This window comes from Morone saxatilis, unplaced genomic scaffold, assembly GCF_004916995.1.
Source record: "Morone saxatilis isolate NCDOM2014 unplaced genomic scaffold, NCSU_SB_2.0 Contig12, whole genome shotgun sequence".
Taxonomy (NCBI): Eukaryota; Metazoa; Chordata; class Actinopteri; family Moronidae; genus Morone; species Morone saxatilis.
The window spans coordinates 20,831,534-20,842,676 of record NW_023339674.1 but is presented as its reverse complement, the minus strand read 5'-3'; the positions used below and the strand labels follow the sequence as shown (position 1 = coordinate 20,842,676).

Here is an 11,143-nt window from a genome sequence, read left to right as displayed (position 1 = left end):
TCTCACACACACACACACACACACACACATACACACAGTAATGGTTTAGTCTCAGCACCTTTATCAAACTCTTCTACATTTTCATTGAGGAAGCTCTGATTTAAAACCCCACTGTACGACCCAGCTGCTTCACTACCAAACAGCAAGAACAGTACCAGTTTTATTATTTTAAGTTAAGTCTTTAAGTAAAATGGCTGCACTTATATAAATTTGTCGTACGTTGTGTGAAAAAGGTCAACTTAAACGCTGTTCTCATAACATGTCTGTGGAGAACTGTAAGCAAGCATAAAAAATGGAATATCATACTCAAAGTTATATAAGTATCCCTTCTGAACCTACGAAGTAGCAGTACTTGAGTAATATATATTAGTATACATCTTCACATCTTGCCTCGAATTTGTCATTTTGGATTTCTTTATTTTATTTTTCATGAAGTGAATGAATTTTGTTACTCAATTGAATTAATAATTATTCAATCCATTACTCATCTGTTAGAATTTTTAACAGACTTATGACTGAATTCTTACAATAGTCTATTCTCCTCTTCGTGGCAGTTTCACGTTAATTGTCAGAGATCAAATATCATTCATTTGTCCATTTTTCCCATTCTGATTTCACCTGTTTGAACCTGCGGTCGTATTTCACAATCCACCAGATGCTTTTTTTTTAATTTAGGCTTCTGGATTTTTTAAATTACTGCCATCTTCTTTTAAGAGACGCCCCCGCACCTACCATAATCCTTACTCTTCACGGGCATACCCATTCCACTGACACCGCGCTGATGCAACTCGCACTCACCCTTCTCTGAACTATATTCACCTACACTCTTCTTGCTAATTCTAACACCCTAAACACTACTTACATAACATCATCACATACAACTATTATCAATATTTCATAAACTACAACCCCTCCAAACATACTTCCTCTGGCCCTTGATCAGTGCTATTCGAATTCTTACTTTACCGCTTCTCTTCGACGTCTTTTATTGCTGTAGAGAGCAACCGTACTGATAAGCCTCATGCGCAGAGACACAGCAGAGCTACAAGCCATCCAAAACTTCACAATGCAAACACAGCCTGCCAAAAACCATCGAGGAAATAGGACCGCCGAAGTTTGCGTCCTCAGTACTTCTAAAGACATATGCTGGGCCTGGCACAGAGACGGTGATCAGAGCTCGGCTTACCCCGAGGAGACTGAAATGTGTCACAGCTGTGTTTTTAGTATAAAAGTAAGCTGATGGAAAAATCTGCCACATCTGCAAAAACATCACCAAAGTCTGAGTTCAGGCTCATCAAACAAAATTTACTTGAAATGCTTCTTTAACGTCTGACACCTCCTGAGCCCTCGAATTCTGCAGACCAGAGAAATACCAGGAGCAAAAGGTTACTTCCACTGATTTTTTTCGGCTCAGCACTTTGTTTCATGCCGTTGTGTATATATATATACACATACACATATAATAGATACAGATATAGAAATATAACAGTGCTCGTCAACCCCGTCTTCCCATCCACCTCAGAACTGAAGTCCTCTCTTGACCCCTTTCCTCCCTTGTCTTTCACATAGCCCAGTTAGCAGTTTATGTATGTTTGTGAGGACTTTTGAAAAAAGTGAACTCAGTATTGAGTAATGCTTGTAACTAACTGTAATGTAGTGTCCATATTTTACCCTGCGTTGACTCAGCGACCTCTCTCCCTGGCTCCGTTCTGTTAGGCACAGTCTGTCGGCCTGCTGCTGGTCCTCGACGGTCAGCCTCAGAGAGTGGAGTGGAGGAGTGTCCACCCGCGCTTTAAACACAGTCCTGTCTGGGTATCCTTTTCCATTGGCAGGTCATTGCTGTTATTATTGACTGTCACTGTGTGCTGCTGATTGGACAAGATATGAGTTTAACATTCTGTTCTTGTTGTTTTTTACATACCACATGCTGGTAAGACGCTGTGGTATGTGCATGTATAGAGTTCCAGCTCTGCACTTTGATGGGTGCACTAGAATGTTATTGTTACCTCTACCACAGATAGATGCAATGGGACTTCCTGTCCCTGAAATCTTGCCTAACTTGTCAGGGCACAGATGACACCAAGGATAGTCAGAATGACAGCTGACATTTTTCACCATTTCCTGACATTTTATGGACCAAACAACTAATCGATTAATTGAGAAAATTGTCTTGTCTTGAAATTTGTGTCATAATTCTCTTTTGTGTAAAACAAAATTATGCACATTAAGGCGTAACACTCATTGACAGAATGTTTACTGGTCTGTGCAAATCTAAATAAATTTTTCAAAGCCTAGTTTTTCAAAATGACCATTCTGTCAAGGTTTTAATATTTGGTCATATTTCCCAGTGTTCTCAGTGTGCTGTATTGGCATGAAAATGAGCCATGGACTTACTATGCACACTCACGGGATGGGCCTAGGTGGATTTCATTCAAAGGTGGATAATTTATGTTGGAATCAGACACTTCCGTTTCACTTCACTTGTTTTTTTTAATCTTAACACCGGCTCAGATTTGTGATCTTCCTCCTGGAACGATAAGCGACGTCACAAATGAACACAATCTGACTGTGCACTGGACTGAGAAACACACTCACAGAGACTGTGCCCTGTACACAGGTGATGCATATAGCGCATATTTACATTTGATCTTTACCAATGTATGTTTTCTCAGGCTTCCTTACTCTGTGATCTTTTAACTTCCAAAGGTCGGACTGAGAGTTGGTGTCGGGACTCTGCTACGGATCAGGAGCTTTTCAGGTATGGTCTTTCAAACAATGGCAGCACATTGTGGAGTTTTTTAAGGAGTAAAAACTGAGTGTGCTCTTTCTCTGTAGGAGTGAACTCTCAGTAGAGAAGACCTCAGTGTTACAGTCAGAGCTACAATCATGCAACCAACTACAAGAATTGGAGCCGCTTAATAAGTGTAAGTGCATTTAAAGGCCAAATCACCATCTTCACATAAATACATTGTAAAGTTTGCTGCTGCTCATCATGATGTCTTCATGTAGCGATTGAAACACTCTGCTTGCCTTTGGCAGGGTGCTTACTGACCATTATCCTCCTGATGAGGGCGCTAGACCCTCTGGGATATGAAAAGGAGACGCTTGCTCATTTCCAAACACTAAAAGTGAGTACCATGTACCATGTACCATGTGCAGTGTATGACACTGAGCAGAAAAGAGATGTTTGTAGATCACTGACTGAAAGCTTTCTTGCTCAGGAAGTGGATTCAATGCGCTCTGCGTATTACAGTGACCTGTGCAGCAAGTTTATGATTGAAAACACCATCCTGAAAATGGAGTATGCTGAAGTGCGTGTCTTCAGTATTTCTGACAAGGTAGATTCAGAAATATAAAAAGGAATTCTATTTTCCCATCATGAAATCTTTTATGTGTCTGCCACATACGGAAGCTCTTGGAATTCATTTCTCCTGTTGTTCTTTTCTAACAGAACCTGACCACCTTATGCCACCTGGATCAGCTGTTATTGGTTACCCATATTAATCTGTCCTCTAATCAGCTGCAGCGGCTGCCTCCTCAGTTCGCCATGTTGCAGTGCCTGGAGGTGATTCAAATCCAATCATCTGTCCTAAATGGACAATGTTTCTTTACCTATTTTGTTTGTCGTACTATTTGTAGATTACAGCAGGAAATATAGTGATTACTACTTCCTCTGCAACATGATTAAAATCACATCTTCATACTTCCTGCAGGTCTTGGAGGCTGATAACAACTCCATAGAAAACCTAGAAGGAGTGTATCACCTCCCCAAACTGGAGGAGGTCCTCTTGAAGAATAACAGTATCCTTTAATCAGTCATTCATATTCATTAGTTTGCTGTAGAACGTTCTGTGCTGGATCTGCGTTAATCCTGTAGCATCAGTGTCGCAGGGATCAATGTAAATTATATCTGTACACTCCTATCACAGTGTACTAGTGACTCAAGAAATGTGTGAATCAGCTCTGAGTGCGCAAGGCTCAACGTTGAAAAACAACCCCGCTAAAGAGTGCGAGCAGCTGACGGTGTTTGAAGAGCTTGATGTAAAACACGCACTGCACACGAGGATGGTGTTTACAGAGTTTTAAAAATTACTGCAGTAACAAGACCCTTCAGCTCAATGCATGGCTAATTTGTTTTCACCTGAAACTTTGAGTAAATAAAATCAGCGCCGCAATTTCACACAGCAAACAGCATCATTAAGAAGGCAAGAGACACTTAACAACACATTCTCGCCGCAGCCTCCATCCCCTTCATGCTTCACTTCCCCTGAGAGAAATGAGTGTGGTTTGCAGGTCATGACACTGACGATACATTCAAGTTTTGTTTTGTAGTTTAATTACAGTTTCAGTGCATACCTTCCTAATGTAAATAAAGGCTTCCAAGTTTTATATTTAGAAAAATCAATTAATATCGCAGTGTCATATTTGACATGTAGATCTTACTTTTGCACCAGTGTTGGGGAATACGTGCGTCCTATCTCCGGTTCATTGCCACTAATGTTACTTGCCACAGCACACAGAAAAGCTTCTTCATTAACCCAAATCCACAGAAATCTCTACATTGGCAGATCTTCAGCCGCTGGCCTCCTGCCCCAAGCTGAAGCGCCTTGATCTCCGTGGCAACCCCGTCACTCAGACGGCCAACATCGAGTCGGAGTTAGCCGAGCTGCTGCCCTCAGTCACAGACCTCCTGCTCTGATCAGGAATCACTGCCACCATTGTCCCGTCGTTTGATTGTCCTTCACATTGTCGGCCGTGTTTGTTTGTGAAAGAGCAAGTGGGTGTTTTTCAAGTGTCTTGTGACTGTGTCTGTTACTTGTTTGGGAGAACGTCAATCACCTCATCCCCCTGAGCGTCTGAAATCCTGATGCTTCAGAAAACCTCTCTAACACCTTCAGCAAAACGTCTAGGTGTGTGTGAGAGTGAGTGCGTAATAACCCATGTTGCATTTCTTTAATTGTGCGTGCGGATGTCCTTAATACAACAAACCCAATTGCATGCAGAAACGCTGATAAAGGAGTAAACTGACTGTAGATGGATTGGCATGCAGACGTGCTGGCTTATTGCTTTTATGAGCTTTAAAACGGTTGACTTGAAAGAAAAGCTTATAACTCATGTTCAGAGCATCGCATAGGTCTCATTCACATTTTTTTAAAAGGTTGTGTAAAGCATTTAATATGACATTATACTGTTGCACAGTAAGTCACGGACCCTGAAATAAAACAGCACACATTGTGTCACTGCCTTCCAAAAATGCTTCTAGTGTTTTGTTTTATGTTGTCAAAGAGAAGTGAACATCAGATGTACAGACTAACCTTCATCCCTAACTCCTTCATGAGGCGCTTTAAAAGGTGTGCCAGGAGTGTCATCTGATTTAGCCACTGTTACTATTACATTACTGTCTTTGTTCATTTGTTTGCCTTCTTCGTGTGATAAATCTGACTTTGCGACATATCAAGTTGATTGATTGTTTACTCTGACATCGTGCCATTTTCTAGGGGGAAATGTCGTTTGGGAGTGTCTAAGCAAAACAAACTGAGATGAAATTAAGTTAGAAAAACACCACACCTTTCAGCTCATACCACAAAAGAAAAAACAACCGAATCATCTTTTCATAAATTGGGAAATTCAAAGTCGTCATCTGTAGAGACAAAACTGGTCTACAGTCACGCTAGCAGCTCTGTGTGTTTCACAGGTAATATTTACTTTGTTACTAAGTTTAGCAATTAATATTTGCTAATTAGCTCTAAAAACAAAGCACAGCTGAGGCTGCTGGGAATGCCATTACTTTGCAGGTGTTTAGTCACAATTTTTTCATCAAATGGCTCTGGATGAAAAGTCAGGACATAAAGTTGTTACAAATCATTCTGTGGGGAACATGAATGTAGCACATTTCTGGGAAATCTATCCAATAGTTGTTGAAACATTTCACCTAAAATCACAAATGTCAACCTGCTGGTGGCATTACAGAAAAAAATCAGTGGTTCACTAAAGTCAGTAGGCTCTATCCTCTGTGCACTGTGAATGTGTGTACAACATTTCGTGCACCAACCAGCAGAAGGACCTGCATTGCATCACTAGAGCCACACCACCAGCATAGTTAAAAGCTGGCCAATGTTCTTCCTGTCAAATACTTACAATAGTTTAAAGGTATGTGCATTAAGGTCTCTGGTTGTAGGTGACATTCCTGTCATTGTTGGTTTTCCGTTTCCCATGGTATCACAAACATATTTATGTCACATTGGAACTTGATACTTCAGCATCTCTATAAATCAGTGGCCCACAAATTTTTCTGGTATGCCCCACAACTGAAAAACGCCCAACATCCCGCAATTAAGGGAACCAAAACTGAAGGATCCAGATGGAGTTTTAGTGAATTAAAGGTCAATAGCATCAGCAAACTCTTGTTGGTTTAGCTCTCTACATTAATCATATTTATTCACCTTAGTTCAACTCCATATCTTCCCCCAGAATTTCCACGCCCCTGCAGTGGCTCCCTGCACTACCAGTGAGGCACGCCCCACAGTCTGAAAAACACTGACATAAATTATGCTATATAATTAAATCTGCTTTCGTTCACAGTTGATCCATCATACAGTTGAGAAACTCCATGAAAACCAACTCAACCAGTCGGTGTGGATAACTCAAGATTATTGTCCAATCCCATGTCACATCTATAACACTTGACACAAAAGCACACGAACACCCGCTCCCTCCAGTGTGTCAGAGCTTTCTGTGAACAAGGTGTGGACCCTCCTACTCAGTGTGTGAGTAACCTGTCATTGTGATGGACATACAGAAGACATTTTGATGTGTCACAGCAGGAAGAGCACAGGTGTAAATACTAAAATGAATAACGGTTGAGTTCCATTTGGCTGCTTCAGTGTCACAGTCCTGTAGTGTGCATGCTGATTCAATGTCTCACAGGCTTACTGGGACACTTGGAATTCAGTGGCGACATCATTTCTGTTATTAGTAACTGCTGACTTTTGCTAGTATGAGTGCAGAGAAAAAGTCATATTGGTGGATTTATTTAATATTTATATTTATTTATAGCGCTCTCTTTTTCTTCTTGTACTGTAAATGAACCTGGTTGTATTTTTTAACTATGAGTCTGTATTAACCTTCTCAGATCTACTGCAGTTTAATTCAATACTACTACTCATAATAATAATAATAATAAAAATAATAATAGAGATAATAATTGAGCAACAGAAATATATGTTCAATATGGAATAAATGTAAGTGGTTGCTTGGCTACCTACCAAAATCATTTCAGCTGTTATAAGTCTGGTCTGACTGCTGTCAGCAGGAAGGCGTGTCCTCGCTGTCTTAGCCCAAAAGTATTTAAAGGAGGTCTTAACTTGTAGCTCATCTGTGAAACACAAAGACAGAGTGAACAGAAGACTTCTTGCCACACATTTCTACTGCCACCGAACTGAGTGAGTTTAAATCAGCTTTTTCACATGTAGATTTGTCTACAGCCTAGATTAGTCAGGCCTTTGATTTATTACTTTATGTTGTTTATAACACCTAGTTAACTCACACCCATTTACAGTCAAACTTTCCTTTTGATCGAGGTTCTCTTGCATAAGTAATTCTAAAGGAAAAAGAGACAAAGTATTGCTGTATTTCTGTCATGCCAGAATTATGCTCATAATAGAGTTCACTGAATGCCATTTCTTGCATGATTAACTCTGTTAGACTTTGTTTTTAATGTGAATCTGTTTCCTGAATGCATTTACAGTCGTCTCTCACTACCGCATGATACAGCTATTAAATGTTTACATTTGACTGGAAGAAACACCAAAGAAAAACAGTAATACATCATGTCACATATGACTCCCAGCAACACACAGTAGTCCAACAGCAGCCACATCTCTGTAATTAGTAATGTAATTGAGTGTAACAAACCAATATAACAGACAGATATATAGACAGATATATGTGAAAGGGAGAAAACATCTCCATTGCCTGACTCAGGGTCAAATATTAAGTCAGCGGTTGTGTTTTAAATTGAACACTGAATGCTTTAATTCTGACAGACATCAGTGAAAGTCCCTTTGTTTGCCTTATGTGGTTCAAACTGCGTGACCCCAAGGCAACAAGTCATGGGTGTAGCTGAGGGATGCTTACTGGGTCATCACCCTCCTGGAGGAAAATATCCAGCTTCTGGTGAATAGCACATTGTATCTGCTGCTGATGTTGTGGAAGTAAACTTAGACCCACTTCATTTGACATTTGACCAAATTTTCAAACCTGTATGTGATACAGTTGCATATATATGGGGCTCCTACTGAATGTTGCGATGCAGAGAAACTCTGCTTTGAGTAGTTAGGATGTAACACAGTAGATGATGAAGCGATGAGAATCTCAGATAATAACAGGTTCAGCTGTCGACATCTTATCGCCCTTGACATGTCACCAGTCTCACTCTTACTGCTGTGCATCTTGGTGAAAGTGTGTCTTCATCTCTGTTAGTTTACAGGGCAAACATTTTATACAGTTTATTGGATGCAGCTGAAAAATGTTTTGTGGATCTGTGTGGGCGGGTCCCTGTTCTGAATGTAATCTGTGTTTCTCCTCTACCCTTCTTATGTTTTGGCACTGAGACAGGTGCTGTGGTGGATTTCATTTTCACTATACTAACAGTTTGTGAGGGCCCACACTGCAGTAAACTTTCACAAACTACTGAGGCGTCCCGGTAATAATTGTTGTGATGATTTGTAGATGAAAATACATTAGTAACAAATCTAAAACAGAGCTACATTCAGTTTTAAGCCATGCTTGCAGCATTGGATGGAAATGTTGGTCCAGATTGAAATATCTCATGAAATCATGTTCAGACATTCACAGTTGGTCAGAGGATTAATCTGACTTTGGTGATCCACTGACTTTTTCTCTAGTGCCACTATGAGGTTTTTGATTTTGAATGGATTGATTGATCATGTCCCCCTCAGGATGAGTTGTAATCACTTTGGTGGTCCCTTAACACGCACCATCATCAGACTCAGCTGTGCTTTGTGTTTAGTCCTAATTAAGGCTGCATCTAACAATCATTTTAATGATCTTTTTGTGATTAAACTATCAACTGTTTTTTTTTTCAATTAAGCCTAATCAGTGGTGAAATAGTAAAAAATGCCTATACAGTTTCCTTTAGCCCAAGATGTCTTGAAGTGCTTGGTTTTGTCTGATTCAGGTTAATTAGTACATAAGAAAAAGAAAAGCTTCCAATCCTCACAGCTGAGAAGAACAAATCATTTGAAAATTTTCCTTAATAAATAATTACCTTAAACGATTGATTGATTTATTGATTATAAAATAGTTACTGATTCATTTTCTGTAGATTGACTATGGTTATTGTTAGGATTAGAGTGAATTAATCAACTAATTCTTGCAGCTCCAATTACCAAAGCATATTAAAATTGAAGTGATTACTTCGCATTGTTCACTTTCCTTTAAGAAAATAAATTATATGAAGTTATCATCTAATGCAGTAGTTAACATGTTTATGAGGTTGTTGAAGCTGTTTTTAGCCTTGTCTGCCAGCAGTAAATATGACGCACAATCCTGTCCTGAGCTGGGAGGAGGCGTTCTCTCACCTACTACTGTCTGATTTATTGTACTCACAGTCTCAGCTTCATTGGCATATGAATGAGGAGAGAACTCATTGTCAGTCTTGCTATTGCCTCATGAGCCTGTTTGGTCACTACATAACAGTCACTGTTGCAGAGGAATGTAAAGTGTGTGTCAGTGTGTGGGGAGAAAGGCTTTCACTGGCTTCGTAGCATTTCTTGAAAAGTGGAATTGCTACAGGGAAGATGCAAGTCAAATCAGAGTGTGTTGAGCAAATGAGAGGCAACCGAGCAGAGGAAGTAAATGAGAGAAACAGGGTGGATTTGAAGGATTTTGCCCTGCTTGAGTTTTGCTGAATTCGTGTGCATTGGTCTTTGATTCTCAGACAGTTCACCCGAGAAATGTGGCTCTAATCTTTGGTGGTGAAGCATGGTGTTTGGATCTTTATACACAAAAAAGTTAAATGTGTTTCATAGCACAGTTGTGATTCATAGCACGCTTTCACCTCCCCAGAAAACCTCCTGGATGCTTTCACTGACTTATAAATCAGACTGTAATTCAGCATCCGTGAATCACCTCCAGATGTATCCTGATGGAGAGAGACAGACACAGAGTCAAGCAGCTTTCCTGTTCTCTGGGTGTATAGTACTACAATGAATAATTCAAGATAGTAGTATGACTTTTCTCAGTCTCAGTCACTCGTAGCAGCAGTGTTAGTGGATCAAATTCAAGGCTGCACAATTAATTGAAATAATATTGAAATCACAATATGGTCAAGTGCAAAAACCCAATCGCAGAAGCTGCTATTTTGTTTTATAAAGGACGCTGCAGAGGTGCCCTCGGTTATAAATCTTGTTCTCCAGATGTAAGAAAACATATTTGTGTGGTAGAGACCCATCATTTCCCACTAATCATGAATCACATTGCAATCATATCTCAAAATAATCACAAAATGATTGTTTTTACCATATTGTGCAGCCCTAATCAAATTATTTATAAGATTATGTTATTCTTTCATTTCAGTTAATGCATTCGGCTTTACCTCTAAATGAAGAGATGAGAGGAGGGATAATATGACACTATACAGTGCATACTGTTATAAAGCTTTTCTGCGTCTCTTCATATAAATCACTAATTCCCAGCCAGTGATTTATATGAAACCAGGCAGTTGCAGTCAGGTACTTGGAACGATTGCAGATCAACTATTTGAATAAAATGAAATTGAGATCTGATTAGCAAAAATATATCCATATACTGTGTCACCTGTAATACATGAACCCTACACAGAGTGTGTGAAAACTAGCAATGAGGACCAGCGAGGTCTTAACAGTTATTAAAGGAGTTAATAAAGTAATGGATAAATGATTGAAATAGATAAGTTAACACTTAGCAAAAAAGTAATGTAAATTGGTAAGTAACAGCCGTACAGCTGAAATGGATAAAAGGTAAAGTGTACACACACAGCTGATATAGTTAGCTTAAAATAGGCTAATGGATAATAATAATAATAATAATAATAATAATAATAATAATAATAATAATAATAAGAAGAAGAAGAAGAAGAAGA

At 39.4% G+C, this 11,143-nt stretch overlaps 2 protein-coding genes across 2 annotated transcripts in view; both read left to right on the top strand.

Moving 5' to 3' along the window:
* Window positions 1–5,254, top strand: part of rabggta (Rab geranylgeranyltransferase subunit alpha) — an 11,525-nt gene extending 6,271 nt beyond the window's left edge. Inside the window, exons 9-17 of the mRNA XM_035653744.1 lie at window positions 1,717–1,812; window positions 2,512–2,617; window positions 2,707–2,758; window positions 2,836–2,924; window positions 3,040–3,128; window positions 3,222–3,338; window positions 3,452–3,565; window positions 3,714–3,801; window positions 4,551–5,254. Coding sequence (XP_035509637.1) covers window positions 1,717–1,812; window positions 2,512–2,617; window positions 2,707–2,758; window positions 2,836–2,924; window positions 3,040–3,128; window positions 3,222–3,338; window positions 3,452–3,565; window positions 3,714–3,801; window positions 4,551–4,699 — 900 coding nt within the window. The 3' untranslated portion in view covers window positions 4,700–5,254. The remainder of the gene's footprint in view (window positions 1–1,716; window positions 1,813–2,511; window positions 2,618–2,706; window positions 2,759–2,835; window positions 2,925–3,039; window positions 3,129–3,221; window positions 3,339–3,451; window positions 3,566–3,713; window positions 3,802–4,550) is intronic.
* Window positions 5,255–7,384: 2,130 nt separating this feature from the next.
* LOC118321352 (protein-glutamine gamma-glutamyltransferase K-like) overlaps window positions 7,385–11,143 on the top strand; it is a 13,597-nt gene continuing 9,838 nt past the window's right edge. The window contains exon 1 of the mRNA XM_035652618.1: window positions 7,385–7,442. The gene's annotated coding sequence lies outside the window, so the exon portion shown is untranslated. The remainder of the gene's footprint in view (window positions 7,443–11,143) is intronic.